Raw genomic sequence first — 22,543 nt, forward strand, 5'->3', positions numbered from 1 at the left:
AGTCAAGGATAATCAATCATCAGAAGTGCAAGGACACTGAGTGGCGTACTTGACGATGACTGAGGAAAACAGCATGTTGGCAGAGTTTGTTGGATCGCTTCTTTTAATCACTGAATGCAGTTTGAGATCAAAGTAAGCTGTATTGGAGCTTTTGTGAAGGAGAAGGTGCCATTTTAAACCAAGATACTTCTTATAGCGTTTTGGTCAGTTTGCTCTTCAGCATTGATGCAGCTGGAATTCTACACACGGCGCACAGGCGGTGTGCAGCTGGAAGGAAATATAGGTGCTTCATCTGCATCAGGAGGATAACTGGTGTGCGCCACGACAATATGGAAGATAAGTGAAGTTGCATATCTTCTCATAGACATGAGACCGTTGCTTGTATCTAATTGAATTATGATATCTAAATCGAAAAAAGTACTATGTATCAATCCCCACTTTAGACACGCATCGAAAACCACCATGCCCGAATCAACTCGATGCTTTCCCCTCCGCGCTCCGAACAAAAATGTCCGCCGTGCAAACCTGACTGCCGCTGACAAAACGGGGAGATGCCATAGCACACCAGAATTGCCCAGAATGTGACTGGCCTGAGATGATGTATTTTATGTTACAATTAACGTAGTCCACCACCTAACGCCCGTTTACACCTAACGCCCGCGATTTTCCATATAAAATCTATGATGATCATCTATTGATATCTCAACACCCACCATATTGAAATCATATATTATATGTAATTTACTTATTCAAATATATATATTAAATATTTAAACAGTTTAAAATTTAAACTTATTAGTATACTGTTGAGTTATAATCTGTATTATCTTATACTTTTGCTCATAAATTACACATACAAATTATGAGAGTGATATTCAGATTACAATATTGTCATCATAAGATGTACTTATTATTTTTTATTAAAAATTGTGTATGATATAGAGAACTATATTGTTATTTTAAAATATGAATTATAATAGAAAATAATATATTCAAAAGAAGCTATTCAAATATTACAAAATAATCAATTTTTCTCATAGAAATGAGAAAATAACAACTAGTAATTCAAATACATCTCATATAAATTTATATGAGAAAATATTCTCAACATTTACACATGTAATGCACATCATATAATATAGCCTGGTAGAAAAGCAAACTTCTTAAAATATATATATTAATAAGGAATTATAATTTACCACTTATAAATTTATTATAATAATTTGTGGTTGAGATATGAGTATTAAATTTATGACAATTTGTATGGGAAAATGCGGGCGTTAGGTGTAACGGGCGTTAGGTGGTGGACTACGTTACGTAGTGCAGATGGAGGGAGCACCGTTTTCTACTCCTGCGAAGGATGTGGACACAAGTACGTTCTTCTTCAACCATGCGATGTCGTCGGAATATGAAAGTTATCCAAGGTCATATATATGAGTGCATGCTGACTCTGAACTAATTTTTGCAGGTTTATCACAAACAACTGAGCCCCACCCCAAACGCCGGCAGTTCATTGATGAACAATCCCAAACCTAATATAAAGCAAAGATGTTTCCAAAGTTGACTTCCCCACTCAATCCCTCCCCCGAACCTGAGAACTCAATGGCGGTATTACGCCGCCACGGCTTCAGGAATTAGCGCGTACTCCTTTTCTCCGTTCTTCTCGAATTCTGCCATATCAAGCGCAACGATAACACTATCCCTCACCACTTGTTCGGGGTCGTCTAGAAACTTCTTTAGTGTCTCCTCCACTCCTTCCTCATCTCCAAGACTCCCAAGAGCTTCAGCAGCCTCATGACGCACCATACTGGCTTCCTCCATATTGTGGAGTGTGGCGGTGAGGCTGGGAATACTAGCAGGATGAGACAATTGGCCAAAAACGAATGCTATCTCATGTCGAAAGAGTGCCGAAGAGTCTTTGAACCCTTCTGCTAGAGCACATACAGCGGGAACAGCGGTCGGAAGGTCGGGAGGTGAAGCAAGATCTCGAAGAGCGAACATCGCACGGTATCTTTGGAAAAGCGGAAGGTTTGGATCGAGGAGGGTACGTTCTAAATCGGGGATGGATGGCTCATCGGTGGCCATTGGTAGTGGAGGGGCAGGGTCAATTGATGTAAAATCACTTTATATGACAGCACCAAATCCGTTAGCCATGGGGATATATTGTTAGTTAGGGATGCGATATCTGTCTGCAGTTTTACCTTTGTTTTAGGTTCTCGGCTTTGCGTCGACCAGACATTTCCCATTCAATCCTCTCCACAGCAATGTCGCAAGTTTCCCTTACAACATCAGGCTCGTTTTCATCATCCCTCAAATTCCGTAGAAGATCTAGGCTGTCTGAATCACACAGCGCCCCTAGCGCCTCCGCCGCCTCATGCCGACACATCGGATCCTCTCCTCGATTCTCCAACACCTCCCGGAGATAGGGAACTGCAGCTAAATTTTTAGTCTGTCCCAAGCAGTAAGCAAGTTCATGCTTTAAAAGAGCAGATGGAGATGAGAATGCTGCGGCGATCGCTTGGATCGAAGGTAAACTCTGTTCTGTAGGCGGCTGGAGACAGGCGACATGTTTCAGGGAGAATAAGGCACGGAATCGCCGTGCTAAAGGCTCACTTTCGGAGGTGAGTGTTTTCCTTAAAATTGGGATCGGGCTGATGCTCATGCCCACGCTTGAATTTTCAGGTGTATCCGTTGCGGCCGGCGACATCTTACACAGTGGAATATATTACCGTAGGTATGGTTCCAGGATCTGCAATTCCTAACATGAACATTCGAATGTCTTGACCCCAAACTCCGACATTTTTTTGGAGGGGCGATGAGGGGCGTGCAAATTACATAAGCGATCCTAGTGTGTGTATGACACTAGTTCGTAATAGGAACCCAACAAGTTCAGATTCTCGACAGGAAACACTTTCAGCGGTGTTTAAAAAAGGTGATGTTTCTATTTTTCAACTTCCTCATCCTACCTCTAACCCTGTGTTGAAAGGAGGGAATATGGGACAGGTAATGAGTGTATTGGTAATGTTGTGAAGGATGTATGTGAAGTGTGTTTCGAAGGGTGAGAGTTCATCGGAAAATGCTTTGAATTCACACGCATAGTAAATTAGACATTATTTACGCATCGGTTTGGGGCTAGGCGAATAGCAGCATCTGTAGAATATATCCCAATTAATCGGTACGCATATCTATCTTTGTTTTGAAGGCTGCATTTTATATACTTGCTCAAAACGACAAAAAAAACAATCGTTTTGTCACCTAAAAACAGCCTGGTAGTGATACGGCGTCGCACGGTATAGGAGAGGAGAAAGGAAAAAGTATTGTAACATATATATGCCATAATCAATATCGTCGGCAGACAATATTTGGTTGACAAAATCATTTGAATACAGGTAGACTCAAGTTTATATACACTTGAAAAAAGCGAAGGGGGGTCTGAATGTTTTGTTCTATTTAGTTCTGACAATTTTGAGCTTCTTAGGTTCGTGTAAGAAGTTGTTCGCATATGCTTTGGGGCGGAACGCTCGCTTATTTGGTTCCTGGACAAAATATTCGTATCCTTGCTTTTCCGCAAATGATATCGCATCTTCCTTTGATTTGAAATCTAGATGGGTAGCTTGCATCGCATCAGCTGAAGATTGCCACCCCATCAGCGGATTTTCCCAGCGATGGCCTTTTGACAAAACATCCCAATCCATTCGCCAGTGGTGGGTATGCCACGTCCCCGATTGCGTCGCTGGTTTCGAGGGTTGGAAGATCCTGACGGGTTGTTAGTGAAGGGGAGAGGGAATGAACGTGGTCGAATCAACGGATTGTTTAATACCTGACTGTTCGCGCTTGAAGGTCGGTAGGAGCCCCTGATATAACTGCGGCAGCAATGGAACCGCTCGCTTCACTGCCGTCCATAACACGTTTGGGAACAGGGGAGAATAATCTGAGATACCAAGTTAGTCGATCAGAATTAGAACAAAAACACAACGGGGTTCGCCCTACGAGGTGCCGTGGTCAACCGTAGCATTATAATCTGGCTGATGCCGCGCCATCGCCTCTGCAGGAGATTCTTTCCGTGTCATTGAACTCCCTCTTGCTACAACACCGGGTGCATCGGCTTGGCTGGTTTTAGGAGCATCCTCGGCTTCTCGTGAGGGCGTGCTGCTGAGATAACGAGCGTTGGTCCGACATGTCAATTGACCAGCTCTGAAAGAGACAGCGTTTCGGCCGAGTGGTCTTCCGGTTCGTAATAGAGACATTGCTATGTGGGTTTAAGCTACTAGTAAATAGGAGGAGGAAATGCCACAGGAGAGGGAGGTGACAAGATATTCATGGTTGGAGGTGAGGCATGTCCTAATTAGGCTAGCGTAGACTCATGGCTCCTCTTTCTCCGAAGCAAGCCAACTTCATCAAAATATTCAAACCTCACATTCCACGACTACAATCGATTTTGGTTCAATTGCTATCGAATCAAAGTACGCCGTTCCTAATATAAAAATTGCTGAATTAGATAGTTCTGATATATTGCAGGTCACTCACGATGAGTTACGTCGCACGTCGCGGTCTCTCGACTCTGATCCCCCCCAAGGTACGGGCTTTCTCAAAATTATCATTGCTCCCGTTAGGTTTCTAACTTCTTTATAGGTTGCTTCTCCTACTGTAAGCTACTATCTGTTCCTCACTCTCCGTTGTTCGCACATATCATGCATGGCGCCTCGTTTCACGCCAACCCTGCACGCAATGCCTGCAAAGCTGGAATCTACAAGCTGGCGAACTTTATCTGGGCTAATACCAGGATAGGGAATTGGAGCAGCCCAAGATGCAGCCCGCATGGAACGCATCGTGGGCTTCTATGAGAAATTACCACGTGGGCCAGCACCGGAAATTAAGCCTACGGGTCTCATCGGACGGTACCAAGCTCGATATTTCGGAAAAAACCCTTCTGCAATGCGTGAGTGAACCTTCAACCTGGCAAATATACATTACGATTGTTCCCTGGGAGGTTTATTATCATTTCCAAGTTTGAGCAGCACCCTCTGACGAGATGAATTACAGCAATTCTCCATGTTATTGGTGGACTGATGCTTATGGGTTACAGCATGGAGTACTACTTCCATCTTCGTGAGTTCCCCAGTTCCTTACTGCTATACATTTATAGTACTTCCCAGCAAGCTAATTCCTTTGTGAAGGCCACCACAAGAACAATGCCCATTAAATTGTCGTATCCCCAAACCTAAACGAATTGATAAAATTTGGCTTATAGTGCAACCGCATGTACATATAGATATAAACAAATGCAGAATAATTTTCTATCTTGTTACTATATCAAATGAATACCATTATAAATACGATATTTCTCGAGAATTTGACCCAATTCCGTTGTCTCAGCGGAACCCAATTGCCATCATGCATTCATCTTAGGGGATTCTTACGCAACGAAGGCAGAAGGTAGAGAGATAAAATAAAAATGAGAGTGAAAACTGCGTCAACAAGAATCGAATGGGCTTGCTTCAATATCTTTTAAGGAGATGGCCGAAGCAGTCACCCATTGTCTCACTTGGTCCTCCGAGAGATTGGTTGAAAGAAAGAGACAGTAGAATCCATGTAGTCTCTCTCAATATGTTCACCAAAGTTTGGTAATGGTAAATAGCCTCATGTGACCAGCCTCGAAACCCTGGATTAGAAAGCGCTGTTGGCGTTTACCGCTAACCGTATCATGCATTTCCAGCTTGGCCACAACGTATGGCTCCAACTTCATCCATATTTTCCAAGGCAAGTCCATTTCTTCTAGACATCCGGCCTACTTCACCGGCTTGTATTCTCCGATTCATTATAGAAACGGCTGCCGACCGCCCTTGGCTCATTCCTGCTCGGAAAGGAAGCTGAGCTTCATACCGAAACCTCACCTACTACTCCCACCCCAAACATCCACGTCTTAGCATACTTCGTACTTGGCGACTTTGGTGGTTATCGTGGCGATACTTAGTCCTTGACAAGAGGTATATAAACATTCAAGTTTGCGAGATCCCTAGTACTTAACGTTCTTGTTGTTTTGCTGGTTGGGGAGCGCTAAAGAATGTAAAACCGTCAAACATCCGCAGATTCGAGCATTGTTATGGCAGAGCAGAGCAGCCACGATGTGGTAAACCAAACCCGGTCGGGCGGCGAGATATCGCCTTCCGACGTTCCTGCAAACAAACCCGACAATATCACTGCTGGAGGGGACGCAGGGGTGGTTGAACAACATAATTCTAACAACGACATCAATGACAACGACAACGACAACGACAGCAAAGCTCAACAACAACCGAACACAAAAACACGGGAGAACGCGCATAATACTTCTGGTATGCCAGCAGAATTAATACCTGAAATATCAACGGTGCTTGAGAATGAAGCTGTAAGTTTTTGCCTCGGTCTCGGCGCTAGTTGTATTCCGTACTGAACGTACCCCAGAACAAATGTCGCGATAACAATTTAGAAAATTCGAACGATGGAGAGCCAGTAATTAACGGGCTTGGGGAAACATCAAATACGGGAGATGATAGACTCTCTCCGCTTCAGCTTGGTGATGCTAGTGGAGGATCCGACACAGATACCAGCAGGACAGATCTTCGATCATCAGCGGATGGGAGCCAACACATGCGCACCAGCTCTGTTAAGAGAACATCCGTATTCAAACCAGTTTCCTACGCCAAGTTTTCGGTTACGAAATCACCGGGACCCTTGCAAACATCCAAAGCAAGTGCTGAAAAGAGTAAGTAAATGTACCCATTACTGTGATATGTGACTAATAATCTGGGCAGCCCCGTTCTCTTCTGCGTCTTCGACTCCATCGATTTCACAACAACCCGCGAAGCCTCGATTGGTTGCGAAGTCGACAGGTGGACTGCGGGATTTGACTCCGAAGCTGACGGGAATTGGAAACAAAAGTGGCAATGGTGGTCCTGATCCAAATCAGGTCTGGAACAAAAACAGACGTGAGAAGCTAAAATTATTTCTTTACTCTCTTGGTATTATTATACTAACCGTAACAATCAGCTGTCCAACCTCCATCAGCTAAGCACTTGACAGATGAAGAGCTGAAGCAACAATACGGAATACACATGACGTCTAGGATTCAGGAAGATGGGAATGGCAAGGAAGCTAAGTGGGCAGATATCGACGATGACGAGGATGATTGGGCACCTGAAACAATAGAATGGAATGACGGTACGAAGATTACACTCACTCATACAGAAAATGTTTCGCTCCCTAGTACGAAAGAAAAGGATACGACAAAGGACGGAAAGTTGTCCCCTCCCTTACCTGAAAGCAAATCCAAGCTCTTACTTTCTAAAACGAGCTCTGTTGGCCCGAATGCAACTGTTCTTAAACTGGGAGCAAGCTCCGATAAACAAAACAGACCGGGGGATTCTTTAGCAAAGAGCCAGAATGGGAAACCCACCCTGACTTCCAAAGCTCAGTCTGCTGCCCACAGATCTCCATGGGCTCCTTTGCCACCAATCGACAAAGTTCCTCCCGTAACGGTTAGCCCACCTTTACATGTGCCATCGGCCCGCTTTTCTCAACGAGACGCTCATGGCCATGCCCCTGGTCCTGCAACATCAGGCCCAGCGAAGGAAATTGCCGCGGATGACTTTAATCGATCGTGGAGAGATACCCATTCTAGCGCTCCTCGTGAACTTTATAATTCGCAATCTGGCCGGTACGAACCTGTTTTAGATACTCGTCGAGGCCCAGCTCGAAATGAAACAAATTTCAGGCCTCCCTCACTGCTACAACGGCCCACTCATGGAGAACAGCCTACCCCAGCAGAACCCTCACCAACATTCCAATCTCGCGTATCAGCTGCTGATGGTGTTTCCTGGGGAAGGAGGCGTACGTCATCGAATGTCAGCGGGGGAAGTGGCGCATTTGGTAGGCGGATGTCTCTCGGAAAAGGTCCCGTGAATGGGGTAAATGAACGGTCATCCTCGCCTCTCCCTCACCAGAGGGGACAATACCCCCCTCGTGGCATTTCGCCGCCCCAATCCTCGGCTCGCCAAAACCGCGCGGCACTTCCGACCACTCACTATGCGCCTCCTGGGTTCCATGGTGGAGCCACTCAACAATCGGGTCCGCCATTAACCAACGCAGCAGCACAGCAGCAGGTGCCTTTCGAGGATCCTATCTCGATGCAACAGCGCATTATGCGCGAAAAGAGAGAACTTGCAAGACAGCGCCGGAAGGAAGAGGAAGAAAGGGAAGAGGCAGCGAAACAAGAAAGAATTAGGTTGAAGCTTCAAGCTATGGGAGTACCCCCTGAAAAACCAGCAGAAAAAATACCCGAGAAGCCTTCTGGCAGCACATTGCAAAAGCCAGCGGGCGAAGCGCAATCTGCGCCGCCTGAATTATCAAAGCCAGCGGCGGGAGGAGCACCCACTCTCTCACCTCCCAAACCTCCTGTTCCTGAGCCTTCAGGGGAACCAAAACAATATGGAATGATGAAAGTACACCATCCAGCATCTGCCAAGAAATTAGTAGCAGCGAGCGAGAAAAGCCCGGACAGACCATTTCCAAACAACCAGCCTCGCCAACCGGCATCGCCGCCCCGAGATTCTAAATTCGAATCTAACCGCCACCTTTCAACAAATGTAAATGGAGTACGTCCGTCTACGGAGTCTTCCCCGACGGAATCAAGCCATGAGTCCATAATGGATGAAAAGCCTCCGCAGTGGAAAGGACCTCTTGCGGGAGCAACACCGTACACTTCATGGTCCGGCCAGAAGCTTAGTCCTCATCCCGCTCCGACCTCGTCTTTGTGGGGCCCTCTCAGCAATGATAAAGCACTCGGAAATGGCACTTTTGATAGGAACTTGACCGGCTTTCCCCCCCGAGACTTACCACTAACGATTGGATTGCCATCGACAAACGACAGGCTTGGTAGTACTGAGAGGCCTCAGACCATGGCAGATAACGGTCGTCCGTCATCGCCGCTCTCATCCCCACAAGAACGACCTTCGCGTAATGAAACTCTGAAGCCAATTGCTAGACCAACACCTATAGGGCCCCCAAATTCCCACTCGCAATCACAACGATCGCAACATGATCAAGTCTCTCGTCGATCCCAGGACACATCAAGCTGGAATGATTTCCACTCTGTGGCAGCGAAAGGAGAAGCAGGAGAAAGTGAGAAGTTCCATCGAGAACTAACAACCTTGCGTGAAGAGGAAGCTCGGAGCGGCCTCGGCCCAGTTTCCCTTCAGGTCTCGTTCAATGAAACCTGGCGGCAAGTCGAGAATGATCAGGCTAGTCAGCACCAAATCGCCAGTATTGCCAGGTCAACTGATAGGGGAGCGTCACTTCCAACCTTGCACGGATTCCCAGCAGCGTTACCATTCTCCGACGTGTCTACAAAACCTCCCACAAATCCTACAGGACGAGAATCGAGATTTTTCCCTCACGGTGGTGACCAACTTAGAAGGCCAGCAAATATCCCCAGCACACATCTTAGAAGCCCTTCACCACCTCCACCAGACGATATTTCCAGCCACCCAGTTTTTACTGGAGATTCCAACCGGCCGTTGGTCCACCTACCAACCCCGAAACCTCGTGTGAAACTCCCTCCACAAGTATCACCACCGGCACTACCCACGACCGCGCCCACGTTGCCTTCTATGGCTGCGGCTCCTGCAGTCCGTCCTGCTTCTCAACCTGTTACAAACACTACATCATGGCAAGACAGATTTAATGGATTATTTGGTAAGAAGCCTTCACCCGGTAAGACTTACGCTCTTGCTGTTGCATCTGTTACCAAGGAGCCTCTTGAAGTTCAGCCATCCGCATCGCTCGCCTCCGTATCCTTTCCCCAGCATGACGAGATTGAACTCCGCGATGCTGGCAAAGCCACGTCTAAAGATGTGGAAGATGAGGAGGCTATTTTTGAAGACCGTGAAGCAGGCTCGACTCCGGTTGTGAAGCTGCCAATCATGGCTCCTAAAGCAGCCTGGCTGCCGGCCCTCCCTCCACCACACTCCCGTTTGCGTTCTAAATATTCAAAGCCTGTCCAGCCTTGGAGCATTGAGCCGAATGTTTCTGGGGTTTTCGATGACAATCATACTTCAGTGATCATCCATCTACCAGGTGGAGATGTTGCCAAGACGCTAATTTTCCCCAAGAAGGGAGGTGGCAATCCTGCTCGCCAAAGGGGTTCTTCAACGTTCAAACAGCGGAAAAATGTGAAACCTAGAGAAGGATCTGGCAACTGTAGCCACTCCCACGCATCAAGAAAGCATCCACAATCTGCCTCTACCGTACCGCGAGTGCACCAAAACAGCGGCAGCTGGAGCAATCGTCCGTCTGCTAGCGCTGCCCATTAGCTCTATTCGAATGCGCGTTTTAGTCTCATCTAGTGGCATGTTTTATATTAAATTACCTGCCTTGGTTAACGATCTGCATTACTTCCTTTGCTAAGAGTTGACGCTGAGAGACTCCACATTTTCTGAGGTACCTTGGAGCATTAATCGCTTGTACCCTTCTGAGTTCTTATTCTCCGTTATGTTTCATTCTGATACTACGCTGATAATCGTTGTCATTGCTTTCTTTTCGTTTTCCTTTGGCTCGATTAACCCTTTACATCTCACCATATAACGCCATCAAACTCTTCTCCCCGACCCCCTATTCCCCCCAAACTTACACCATCCATACGAAAGATGCTCTTTATACTGAGGTGCGAAATCTACCCCGAAAGAACGAAGATGAGCTCTTTTTTAAACTTTTATGTGCACCTCTTATCATCCAGACACAAAGCACCTTAGATTCATTGTAAACAAAGGTGACCAATGATTCCTGGCATTGTGGGGGTCTGTACATTATTCCCTTCATTTTTATCGAAATTAGCACATCCTTTATAACATTCTGTGAAGGTCATTATTATTGTTATCATTATCATTATCATTATCATTTATTAAAAACTGCTGAAACTGTAATTTCAGAGCTTGCGGTTTTAACAATAATACTCTGATGCTCGAGTAGATGTGTGGGACTTTGGCCATTGACGTTGGTGAAGGCAGCCGAGTCGATCTATTATTTGAATAGGGATAACCCCCGCAAGCACGATTTGAACAGAAGACGTAGTTTATTTACATTGTCCAGCTAAGTACCCGGCTGCTTAGCTGCAACTCACCTCTGCCTTTAGCCGGACCACATGGCTGCATGTTGCCACGGAGGCCCTGAATGACGGAGGGATATCAGATGTTCCTCAAGCCTCCTTTGAACAGAAACCAAATAAGAGAACTTTTTTGCAGTTTTACATGACAATATCTTTCTATTGTATTCTATTTTTTTTTTGGTTCTGCAAATTACGTAAGATGGAGAAAGAATCTTGTCATGTAATTTGTTATACATGACATGAGTAGGCGATAGGGGGTACGCAACGAGATAGGAGGTGACCTCAATATATATATATATATATAACTAACTGATGGAGGTAGCAAAGGACCTGGACTAAAATCTGCAGAAAAACAAAGCGAACTCCACACACGAAAGGACCCGGTAGAATAATAAGCCACCAGACAAACGCCTCGCTGAGTTAGAATATAAAGGACTTTAAAATCAAGCGAATAGCCTCCTACCCAAACTCAATACCCAGAAAAACAACACATCGTGAAAGGCCACGCGGCATAGGGAAATCTTGATCGAGTATACAATAGTAACAAGGGAAAGGCAAATAAGAAAGGAAGAAAACGGAAGAAGGAATACTACCAATTCCACGTCCGACTCGACGCGGTAAAAACTGGAGGCTTCCACTGTAACCTGGCGGGATCAATCTTCCGGGTGCCTTTTATTTTCTCTTTTTCCAAACGTATTTTGTGTTGTTCGACTACGGCATCGGTGAGGACGATGATCCAGTTTCCTTTCTATAAGAGTATTAGTATTTTTAGTATATTTTTGTGAAGGATTTTATGTACAGTTCGCGCAGGGAATCTGGGGTGTGGGATGAGGAGTCAAGATATATACGTACGTTATACCTAAGGAGATTCAATACGACCAACGTCTCGTGGACGTCCTTTTCCGTCATTGCACTAAGACTCGCCAATTCACTCTCGCTAATGGTCTCTCGGCCTGGCTCCATCAAGATGTCGACGATGGTTTCTCGCCAATATTGACGGTAACCCAACAGACCCAAGTCACTAAGAGGTTTCTCGGGTGAACCTAGCTTGTTTTCTCGCTTGCTAAGCTCATAACTAAACGCGATGAGCAGACGACCAAAGCCCCGACGTTGATATTGCGGCAATGTTAAGATACAGGCCACATTATATCCTTCTGCCGATTCCTTTTCTTTGGAGAAGTATCCGACCAAATGACAGCCATGTTCGTCCCGCGTAGTCATGCAATAGAAGAGGAAGGGATCAACATCGTAATAGAGAGTTTTATGATCCAGGAATAGCTTGCTAAGGAGACATAGGTTTCGACACCAAGTGCGTTGGCGGCGTCCATCGACTTCAAAAAAAGAAACATTATCATCACGGTATATTTCGTTTCCTGGTGGATGGACTAGGGTACATTTGGTACGGTGTCTCTCAAAGGACCTTTTCTGATCAAAGTAGCTGAGACAGAACTCATCAATGTACACCATGTCCGCATCAGTAAAGTGTGCAGGATAAGGCGAAAAGTACCAGGGTTCTATCTCGAATTTGCCCATCTGGATATGAGTCAAGTTTCGTACCCGATGGATCTCAATCGGGTTTTGAGTCATACTCCCGCCGGTTCGGAGCTTCTCAATCTCCTCTTCTCTTGCAATTTCCCCAGCAAGCTTATCCTCCTCCTCCTTTATGGCTTGTTTTGCTTCTGCGTCACCAGCATCGACCATTTCAATATTTTCAGTCTCCCCATCCAGCCTAGGCGTGCTAACAGAAGAAACCGCCTCGCTGCCTAGTAGCGAAATGTTCTGCGGCGTTTCATCTTCACGGTTCTCTTTCCCGCCAGCCTTGGATGGACGAGATGACTTGTTGATATTCAAATCTTTGTCAGCAAGGAGTTCTGGAGCAGATATTTCTCGACTACCTCCCCGAGGCCGCTTAGGAACATTCTTCGGCTGTGCCTTTGGAGCCGCAGCACCAGAAGTTTTCTTCTTCTCGGGCTTCTCTGGCTGCGGCCACTCAACCTCCTGGGTCAAATCAATTCTGGATGCTGGAACCCATTCTGCAAGGATACATTTATTAGTACAATATTAAATAACGCTTTTCATATCTGTTTTAGAACGAATTTCTGTACATACCATCAAGCCGTTTGTTGAAGTCGACATAGTGAACGCTAATGGCTGCTTATTAGCATTCTCCACCTGAGCACGGAGAGGAGGAGACAGCTGGAAGGAAAAACGTGGAAAAAAGACCAAAAAAATCATAAGAAGAAGCCTACTAAAAACTTGACCCTCCTTTCCGCTGTCTCATGGATAAAATCTCCGCCTTTCGATACTCGCCATCCTAGACTCGTGGTTAATGTTTGTTGTCGCGGAATATTTTCATATCACGTGATTAAACGCGGTTAAGGCGAAAATTTGCGCTCACCTTTTCTACAAATGCCTTCACGCCGATCCTAAAAAATTGATAAAAATCAGCATATGTGATGTTTGAGATGATTCCTGCAATAGGATACTTCGTGTATATCAAATTTGGGGGTGTACCTGAGGGTGTTGAGAGCGGCAAACCCCTTTTCGACAGGATCAGGCGTGACAGCGGCTTCTTGGGAGGCGTCGCTGACGCCCATGTTATTCACAGCGGAATTTCCTACGGGAAATGATGTTGTTTGGCGATGGAAACTGGTGTTGTGGTGGAGATATTGATGAATGAAGGTGAATCGGATGTCACTGTTGTTGGAGGTTTGAGGTGTTTTTGTTCCACGGGTTCAGGATTGGCTAAACGCCACCTGTAAGTAACTTCCCTGGGTTAACTGCCCACAATATTGCGTTACTCAGCAGCGAATGTTTCGGTACGAAGCCTGAAATAAAATTCACACCAAGGCAAGAGAGAATAAACTAAGCAAAAATGACAAGCTCTGAATGGTTTCTTAAGTTATGATATTAATACAAAACATCCCTAACCCAACAGAAAAGAATATAGATAGGCAGGCCAAGCCTCTTGAAACTCAACAGATCATCATCATTCTTTCTACAGTCTACCGGTGCCATCCATTCACTCCACCGCCCTCCAGTGACTCTAGTTCTTCCTTTCGCGATTTGTACAGCTCCTGCGCCTCGCGCTCCCGTCGGGTGACGAAGGTCACTTCATCACGAAGGCCCTCGAGTCTCCTACCAATACCCGATTCTTCTCCAAGCTGAAGAGTCCGGAAAGCGTCCAACTCGAATCTAGCCTTTTCGAGAGCTTCGCTGGCTTCAATGATTTTTGCCCTGAGAGTTTTTGCCCGCGCTTGATATCCGCCATTGTGGAGTGAAATCTTTTTCTCCAGCTTATTCCCCTGTTCCGCGCTGGCTAGGAGAGACGTATGGACATTTTCAAAAGCGGCTATCATTTGTTGCTCTTGCGTCTCATAATCATCGTCATCGGAATAGAGCGAAAGGCCCGGAAGGCTAGCTGATTCATGGAGAGAAGACCACGAGGTCGTAAAAGTATCCTGCCAATCTTGTTGGGGAGGAAGACGTGTCACCTCACTTGTGATAGCTGCACGGCCCCTAGCAAGTTGTGCATCACTAAAGGAGGTCAATTTCGGAGCTTTCCCTTCAATCCTAGCACCCGGTAAGGGAAATTTTCGAGCATCATGGGCGATAAGAGTGACCATCTCTTGTGTAATCAAGTTTTGGATAGGGTCTGAAACATTGCTCGACTTCTCCATTAACGTGTCCAACTTGATCACACTGGGCCGCGGTAAACCTCGCTTATACACCTGGCTCTGCCTTTCAAATTCCGCTTGAGCCGCCTTGTCGGCAGCAGCTTTATTTCTCCTATCCCGCTCAGCTGCGTCCTCTTCTGAAGGCACCTCTTTGCCAATCGGCTCTGCTTGCTCCGTTGGCATTTCTTCCAGCTCCCACTCCACTTCTTTTGGTGCAGGAAGACTAGAAAGTTGGCTACTTAATTGGCGCCGTAAGAAGTCCTCACGCAATTTCATCTCCTTGGGCGTGTTACCAACAAGTGTTCCCATACTAGCATCCTTGTTGATAGCGAAGTTGTCTCTAGGTGTGCGTAGTGGAGTGGCTCCTACGCCCATCGGCGTTTTCATTGGAGTGGCACCTATGCCGTTAGCACCAGCTTGGCGAAACGGCGTGGCCATTGGATTTGGTGTAACGAGCGCATGTTTCCGTGGAGCAATTCCTTCAAAACCAGTAGAGCCGCCGCCTTCATGTAATGGTGTATTTTCTCCACCTAGTAGAGACGATTGTGTTTCCGTTAAGGCTTTGATATTTCGGATTTCGTTTGCAATACGATCTTCTTCGGCTGGAGCTCTGGGTGTTCGAATGGGAGTTCCACCAACGATAGTAGAATAGTTACTGATTAAGCCCCGCGTTCCATCGTTCTCCTCTTCCCCTGCCATTTTGCTTGCCCGCTCTCCTGCCATGCCCATTTTCACGATCTCCTCAAGTTCGGTTTCGCTTACTTGAGGAGACGGGAGCACGAGGGCCCGACGCTTACTACTCTGTTCCGCTTCTCGGATTTTCTGCATCTGTCCTGCCTTTGCAGCTGCAGCGAAGGCGGAATTGCCACTTTTGTCATTTTTCCTTCTTTTCCTGTCGGGATCTTCTTCTTGATCGCCTTTCCGTTTACTGGCAAGCTGTTGTTTTCGAGGATCAAACAAAGCTCTTTGTCGCTCATTTCTGGATTCCTCTTCCAAAGTATCGTAGAAACCGGGCGCTGGCTGTTTTTCAAAAGGAATATCCGCATTGTAATCCATCTGGCCTTTCTTCCGTGTGACGACCTTAATGTTGATACCAGCATTTTTCAGCTCACGGCGCTTTTGTAGCACAGCAAGACGACGTGACTCTTCCAATTGGCGTTCTCGAGCTTTCCGCTTGGCCTTCTTTCCTTGTGTATTCGCAAGACGAGCACGGGCCTCACTGAGCATTTCCTTTTCGTCCTCATCGAGGTCGATGGTATCGGGGCGTGCAGGTTTAGACTCCGGGTCCGGGTCCAGTTCGCCTGGCCTAAAGAAGAGATGTTAGTGGTAATTAAGGATGCAAGAAGAAAGTAATAATGTACCGTAGCCTTCTAACATCATCAGCACTTGGGGCAGCAGTTTCACCTCCAGCAGGGCCGCCCAGGCCCAGTTCATCAGATTCCCGCGCCTCTGCTTCATCCAATAGCTTCTGGTATCGTTCTAAACATTGGGTCGCTGTTCTTCCGACAATAGGAGCAATCGTTCGCCACTGTGTAGGCATTAACTTCGCTAGATGGAGTAATTTTTCATCTTCCTCTCGCGACCACTCGATCTTGCGGATAGCAGGGTCCAGCCATTCCGCCCAGCGAGCTTTGCATTGCTTCGGTGTTTTCCTGGCAAGAAGGGAGGACACTCGCGCCCATTGATTCAGTCCATATTTGGACACGGCTACCTTCACGATCTCATCCTCAATATTCGTCCTGGCAGAATGGTTAGTGAGCGGTATCACAAAAGGAAACAATTAGTAGCTTACCATACTCCACCCTTGACGACTGGCATCTTGACTGGCGATGTGGGTGACCAAGCTTGAGGTTATGGTTGCTCTAGGTGGCTGAATTGTTGTCGCGGTGCGTGTAGACAAATAAACGGCAAAAGAGTTTTGCCGCCGGGAGCCGCATTTATTTAGCGCCATTGCCGCCAACCAATCGATAACCAACCAAAACCCCAAAAATTTCGTTCGAAAAATGGCACTATCTCCAAAATTCAGTTATTCTCTATGACCACTTTTCCGATAAAAAAAAATAGCGATACTATGGCGACTACAATCGGGGCACCCCATCAATACAAACAGCCTTCCCGAAAAGGCAAGAAAGCATGGAGAAAACATGTGGATATGACTGAGGTCGATGCAGGCCTACAAAGAGTACGAGAAGAAGAAATCGAAGGGTAGGCCTATTCCCCTTATTACCTTCCCCTGACATAGACTAACAACTCGTTCATTTTTGCATTAGGGGTGTCATTGCGGAAAAGTCGTCCGAGGACCTTTTTGTTCTAGACTCCAGAGGCTCAGACGAACTCCAACGAAAAGTCAGAAGTATAAAACTCCTGAAGTGCGATGAGATACTTGCCCAGCGTTCTGCAATCCCTTCAGTTGATAATCGCAAGCGGGGAAGCTCTAGAGTTACAGACGGGATAACTGAACCTAAAAACAAGCGGACAAAGAGCGATTGGGTTACTTACAAAGAGTGGATGAGGTTGAAGCAAGTTGCGAAAGATGCCAATCTGCTGGAACACGACGATAACAGAGTAATATCGCATGACCCTTGGGGTGAGGTCGTCGCTCCTGAATTCGTGGAGGAAACAAAATTTAATTTCCTCGAGAAGCCTAAACCAATTGTTGCACCTCCAACAACAAAACTACCGCCACTGTCATTGGCAGCCAACAGAAAGCCTGTGCCATCAATAAAAAGCCCAGATGCAGGAATAAGTTATAACCCGTCATTTGAAGATTGGGACCGCCTTTTAACAATGGAGGGTCAAAAAGAAGTTGAGGCTGAGAAGAAACGTTTAGAAGAAGAGAAGGCAGAACAGGAGAGATTGGCACGAATCGAAGCTGCGAAAGATGACAACGGACAGGCCCGGTCGGATGATGAGAGTGCTTGGGAGGGATTTGAGAGTGAATATGAAACCGCTGAATGGCTTAAGAAAAAGAGACCGGAGCGGAAAACTAAGGCTCAGCGCAATAAGATAAAAAGGAGGAAAGAGGCTGAGAGGAAAGCAAAATGGGAGGCGCAGCTCAAAAAAACAGAAGAACAAGCTGCCCGAGCGAAGGCGATAGCTGAGGCGGTCGCGGCGAAAGAAGAAGCCGAGAAACAATTGAAAAAGGGCGATGATGAATCGTCAGTAGAAGGGGACGATCGAATTCTGCGGAGAAGGCCTTTTGGGAAAAACCCGTAAGCCAACCCCTTGCTCTGACAGGTGTGGATTAATATATTGACTAACAATCTCATCTTAGGGTCCCTGTAAAACCTTTGGAGATTGTTCTGCCGGACGAACTGCAAGACTCTCTACGTTTATTGAAGCCTGAGGGCAACCTGCTTGGAGACAGGTTCCGGAATCTCATTGTTCAAGGCAAACTTGAAGCGAGGAACCCGGTTACGCAACCGAGGAAGGCGAAGAGGGATTATACAGAGAAATGGACTCACAAAGACTTTAAAATTAAGCCTTAGGCTGGTAAGCTAAGTATCAAATTTATGGAGTTTTATTGTACGAATTCCAGAGGCTTGATGCAATTATCATGCTTTCAATTCCTTGTAGCTAGACTGGCCGTGTGACCATGCATGGGACTGGGACCAAATTTTTCCTCAGTCCCATTATTAGATATCTTAGTCCTGGTCCCATATAGTGTTTAGCAAATTAGTCACTTTACACTGTTTATATTATAAATCTAGTCCCAGATCATGTTTTACTAATAAATTAGTGATCCTGGTCCCATTTGGTCCCATTTTACAAAATGGGACCAAATGGGACCATGATTTACCCTATATAGGTTGGCAGCGATAGATAGGTTGGCAGCGGTAGGTAGGTTGGCAGCGGTAGGTAGGTTGGCGGCGATAGATTAGCAGCGATAGATTAGCAGCGATAGATTAGCAGCGATAGATTAGCAGCGATAGATTAGCAGTGATAGATAGGTTGGCAGCGGTAGGTAGATTGGCAGCGGTAGGTAGGTTGGCGGCGGTGGGTAGATTGGCAGCGGTGGGTAGGTTGGCAGCAGCACTAAGCAAGATAGGGGTAATATCTCCACCAATCATATCATCAGATTGATGTATTATATAATCATCAGAATGGGACCAAACTTGAGTCAAAATCATGATCAGTCCCAGATCATGTTCTGATTTTGATAGTCAGTCACTTTACATGGAATATCAAGATTTTTTAGTCCCATTTCACTCATGTTTTGATAATTCTAGTCACTTTACACTCCCATTCTGGTCCTGGTCCCACTAAAATCATGCCAAGAAATGGACTGGGACCAAACCAAACCAAACCAAATGTGTAATTCATGGTCCCAGCGGCCAGTCTACTTGTAGCAAGTAGTTAGTTGAGCCCCTTTGGTGAATCTACACATGTTTGCTCTGTTTGCAGAGATGGAGAACTTGAAAACTACAAGGTTGGCAGTCAACACCAACATATCATGCACAAACCATACATACACCCTTCCAACTCTAAACTCCTGTCATTTACTCGTAACGCTATATCGTGATGGACGGATGAACGGTATTCGTCACCGCCGGAATGGAACTCAAAAACCTCTCAAGCAATTGGCGAAAACTTCAAGAAACACTGAAAATCGAAAGCCCCTCCACTGCCCAAAAACGCAAACCAGATAATATCGCTACAACCACTTACGAAGTAAAAAGAAAGAAATTATCGCTATCGTCGCCGCCAGAAACCCATAGGAAAGGCGGGAGGGGTGAAAAGTTTTCCAAAAGACGTAAGATGGGATTAGTCTTGTCAACTGATGCCACGGGAGAAAAATCAGAATCACGTTCTATAACAACAGCCTCGCAACGGAATATATCCACAACCTCAATAGTGCAAGCAAACCCGAAACCTTCTAGCGAAGCAAAGGTTAATGAAGGGATATCTCAAACGTCAGTTTCCTTCCACAATGTTTGTCCGCTTCGTTAAAAGACTAACCGCTTCTACAGCGCGGAGGTCGGGAGATATGTCGCTCTTGACTGTGAAATGGTGGGCGTGGGCCAGAATCCCGATCGCGACTCGGCTTTAGCTCGTGTGAGTATCGTCAACTACAACGGTGAACAAGTCTACGATTCGTTTGTGCTTCCGAAGGAGGAAGTGACGGACTGGCGAACACATGTTAGCGGGGTGTCACCAAAACACATGACAGATGCCAGAGAGTTTGAAGTAGTCCAAAGAGATGTCGCAGGTATTCTGGATGGCTGCATTTTGGTAGGGCATGCGGTCCGGAACGATTTAGATGCTTTGCTCCTCAGTCATCCGAAGCATGATATACGGGATACCAGTAAACATCCTCCGTACCGAAAAATTGCTGGCGGTGGCTCACCGCGTCTGAAGATACTGGCTTCTGAGCTATTAGGGTTAGAAATACAGGGTGCTGCTCATTCGAGTATAGAGGACGCGCAGGCAACGATGCTTCTTTTCCGACGAGACAAACAAGCTTTTGAGCGGGAGCATGCGAAGAAATGGCCACCTATACGTGCACCTGCTGGTGACAATGCTAATAACGCAGACACCAGGAGGAAGAAAAAGAGAAACGCCAAGAAGAGAAAGGGGAATAAATAGATGTTATGATGGATGTGATTTATCGTTGATTGGTTTGGAGTTTATTGAGTTGAGCTTGAGTCTTGATGATTTTATATACCCCTGCTCGTATATACTACTATGAATTGAGCTTGATATTATGATTTAACATGAACTTAGTGGACAATACTATTGAGCTTTAACATGGCGATAACTGAGTAGTTACAGGATCAGATAGGGCCGCTTATGTAATGCTACATTCACACTCAACGCGCCCAACGCGTCGCAAAATACCAATGGTAGTATTTGGTTGGAAAGCTCCATTGAGATAGAACTCAGTCTTTACTTCAGAATATATTTGCAACCCAATCGAGCCTCTCATTTAGAGCATAGCACCTGGAATTCCCGTAACTTTCCAATTGCATTGTCGCAGTCAATTCTGGCATCCATTCGACTCAACCACACAGTCGCACACGAGCACTCGCACACCCACCAAACTGAAAAGGCGCAAAATGTTTGCAATACGGCCACATAAGAACAATTCAGATTCATATAAGGAGGATTGCTCAGAAACTGCAAACTTTCTCCCGTGTCGGATTCATCATGATGGACCGGTCAACATCTCGACCAGATACTGGAATCCGGTCGCTGATGAGGATAACCCTGGTATGTTTGGAGGTGACGTTGCTTTGTTTGGTTAGATGAAGGACATTTCATGCGATGTTGTTTCCTTTTTGTTTTCCTCTTGATTCTGTTCTTCTTCGGTGCGTTATACGTTGGACGGACGGGTGTAGTCTAATTAAACTAAGAGCTCTGCACTGGTCCCATTTTTGGGATTATTATAAGAGGTTTATTTTCATACATCCCTTCTGGACTGCTCCCTATTGTCTTGTCTAATGTTGCCTATCTATGGACCACTCGACTTCATCAGATATGGTGAACATCAGCTAACTCAATTGCACCTAGACACTGCAACCGCATACTTCCGAGGCAGGAGGCTTAGGGGGCGAAGAGTTCCAATTCCGGAGGGATATGAAGGTATGTGGCTTTCTCCCTACTACCAATGCGATCGAGAATTTCGTCACCATTATTGGATAAGGTGCTATAGTTTGAGAGAAGAAGGCGAGAGAATAAGCACTCTGACTCTGTCCGAATATATCATTTAAATCAAGTACAGGAATTCTTACGAGTCAAACAAATGGAACATCGGAATCCGGAACCAAGAAGAATGATCAAAGCCACGACCTTGATCAGAATGAAAATGAAGATGAAGAGAGTGAGGGTGATGGTGAGGATTGGACATCCTTCACGATACTCGATAAACAAGGTTCATTCTCAGCCTTCATGGTCTGGGACCATGAAAAGTTGCCCGCTGCTGATGACCCTTTCGTTAAAGGGGTTAGTGAGTGGATTCGGTTTGCTGAGGCGGTGCGTATTCGACTTTATTTCTGTGGATTCAAAATATTTCCCATTTAGTTGCCTTGGTTCTCTTCTGGCCTTCACCATAGTTTATCCTGGAGAGGGGACCAGGTTCTGCGGTATTAGATCCAAGTACCAGTTGCTTTGGTTAATGGGCGTCGCTATATCCCGTCATGGAAAGGGGTATATCCATCCGTTTGCTAACTTGCGAACAGATACATACAACACCGTCAGATACAGCACAGCAAGATAATGGGAAGCCCCACGGAGCGGAAAAAGACAGGAATGACAAGCAGGACTGCATGAGCTCAGCTTCTTGATTTATGAGAATGAAAGGTTATTACATTAACGGTGTCTCGGTGAATTTTGAACAATTGTGGTGCATTCTTTATATGATAATTATACCCACTGTACTTTGGTTACTTTGGTAGAGATCGGAAAGGCATAATTCTAAAACATTGGATAGAATATTTGACCCAACACCATATATCTTTGAAAACTATCGGGTATATTGACTTATCGGAGATAGATAATCAAGAAAAAGTAAAAAAAAAAAAAAAAAAAAACCAAAACCATGATGTGAGTTGAAATTACGCAAACGGAATAGACATTTGGTGTATTCGAAAAATCGAGTCCCTAAGAGGTAACCATTGTGTTGCCGTTATGCACAACAATCCTGGCAGGATATTATCCAACCGCGACAACATGTTCATGCACGAGATTGACAGCTCCATGGAACACACCATGTCAGCCCCGCTTGTCT

The 22,543-nt window shown here is 45.8% G+C and overlaps 8 protein-coding genes across 8 annotated transcripts; 4 read left to right on the forward strand and 4 right to left on the reverse strand.

Annotated features, from left to right (window-relative positions):
- Nucleotides 1–1,465: 1,465 nt before the first annotated feature.
- HCBG_04962 (deoxyhypusine hydroxylase) lies at nt 1,466–2,716 on the reverse strand (the record flags this gene model as incomplete). Its single annotated transcript, XM_045432011.1, has 2 exons — nt 1,466–2,122; nt 2,202–2,716. The coding sequence occupies 2 exons, from the start codon at nt 2,705–2,707 to the stop codon at nt 1,612–1,614; spliced, it is 1,017 nt and encodes a 338-aa protein (XP_045287223.1).
- Nucleotides 2,717–3,446: 730 nt separating this feature from the next.
- Nucleotides 3,447–4,247, reverse strand: HCBG_04963 (NADH-ubiquinone oxidoreductase; the record flags this gene model as incomplete). Its single annotated transcript, XM_045432012.1, has 3 exons — nt 3,447–3,756; nt 3,821–3,931; nt 3,991–4,247. 3 exons carry the CDS (start codon nt 4,245–4,247, stop codon nt 3,447–3,449), a joined length of 678 nt encoding a protein of 225 aa, XP_045287224.1.
- A 180-nt stretch (nt 4,248–4,427) lies between these two features.
- HCBG_04964 (mitochondrial ATP synthase subunit F) lies at nt 4,428–5,350 on the forward strand (the record flags this gene model as incomplete). The annotated part of the gene is made up of 6 exons (XM_045432013.1): nt 4,428–4,463; nt 4,519–4,576; nt 4,633–4,647; nt 4,789–4,939; nt 5,044–5,109; nt 5,178–5,350. The coding sequence occupies 5 exons, from the start codon at nt 4,529–4,531 to the stop codon at nt 5,201–5,203; spliced, it is 306 nt and encodes a 101-aa protein (XP_045287225.1).
- Nucleotides 5,351–6,103: 753 nt separating this feature from the next.
- On the forward strand, nt 6,104–10,349 carry HCBG_04965 (uncharacterized protein; the record flags this gene model as incomplete). The annotated part of the gene is made up of 4 exons (XM_045432014.1): nt 6,104–6,388; nt 6,445–6,745; nt 6,795–6,968; nt 7,030–10,349. The coding sequence occupies 4 exons, from the start codon at nt 6,104–6,106 to the stop codon at nt 10,347–10,349; spliced, it is 4,080 nt and encodes a 1,359-aa protein (XP_045287226.1).
- Nucleotides 10,350–11,418: 1,069 nt separating this feature from the next.
- Nucleotides 11,419–13,737, reverse strand: HCBG_04966 (histone acetyltransferase esa1; the record flags this gene model as incomplete). Its single annotated transcript, XM_045432015.1, has 6 exons — nt 11,419–11,888; nt 11,993–13,173; nt 13,250–13,284; nt 13,390–13,454; nt 13,539–13,566; nt 13,655–13,737. The coding sequence occupies 6 exons, from the start codon at nt 13,735–13,737 to the stop codon at nt 11,730–11,732; spliced, it is 1,551 nt and encodes a 516-aa protein (XP_045287227.1).
- Nucleotides 13,738–14,145: 408 nt separating this feature from the next.
- Nucleotides 14,146–16,635, reverse strand: HCBG_04967 (pre-mRNA-splicing factor cef1; the record flags this gene model as incomplete). The annotated part of the gene is made up of 3 exons (XM_045432016.1): nt 14,146–16,123; nt 16,179–16,556; nt 16,610–16,635. 3 exons carry the CDS (start codon nt 16,633–16,635, stop codon nt 14,146–14,148), a joined length of 2,382 nt encoding a protein of 793 aa, XP_045287228.1.
- A 216-nt stretch (nt 16,636–16,851) lies between these two features.
- On the forward strand, nt 16,852–18,370 carry HCBG_04968 (p60 domain-containing protein; the record flags this gene model as incomplete). Its single annotated transcript, XM_045432017.1, has 3 exons — nt 16,852–17,022; nt 17,088–18,029; nt 18,092–18,370. The coding sequence occupies 3 exons, from the start codon at nt 16,853–16,855 to the stop codon at nt 18,303–18,305; spliced, it is 1,326 nt and encodes a 441-aa protein (XP_045287229.1).
- A 1,001-nt stretch (nt 18,371–19,371) lies between these two features.
- Nucleotides 19,372–22,182, forward strand: HCBG_04969 (RNA exonuclease; the record flags this gene model as incomplete). The annotated part of the gene is made up of 6 exons (XM_045432018.1): nt 19,372–19,730; nt 19,788–20,329; nt 20,755–21,027; nt 21,328–21,399; nt 21,539–21,789; nt 21,996–22,182. 6 exons carry the CDS (start codon nt 19,372–19,374, stop codon nt 22,098–22,100), a joined length of 1,602 nt encoding a protein of 533 aa, XP_045287230.1.
- Between the last annotated feature and the right edge of the window lie 361 nt (nt 22,183–22,543).

This window comes from Histoplasma capsulatum (genome assembly GCF_000150115.1).
Source record: "Histoplasma capsulatum G186AR genomic scaffold supercont2.6, whole genome shotgun sequence".
Lineage (NCBI taxonomy): Eukaryota > Fungi > Ascomycota > Eurotiomycetes > Onygenales > Ajellomycetaceae > Histoplasma > Histoplasma capsulatum.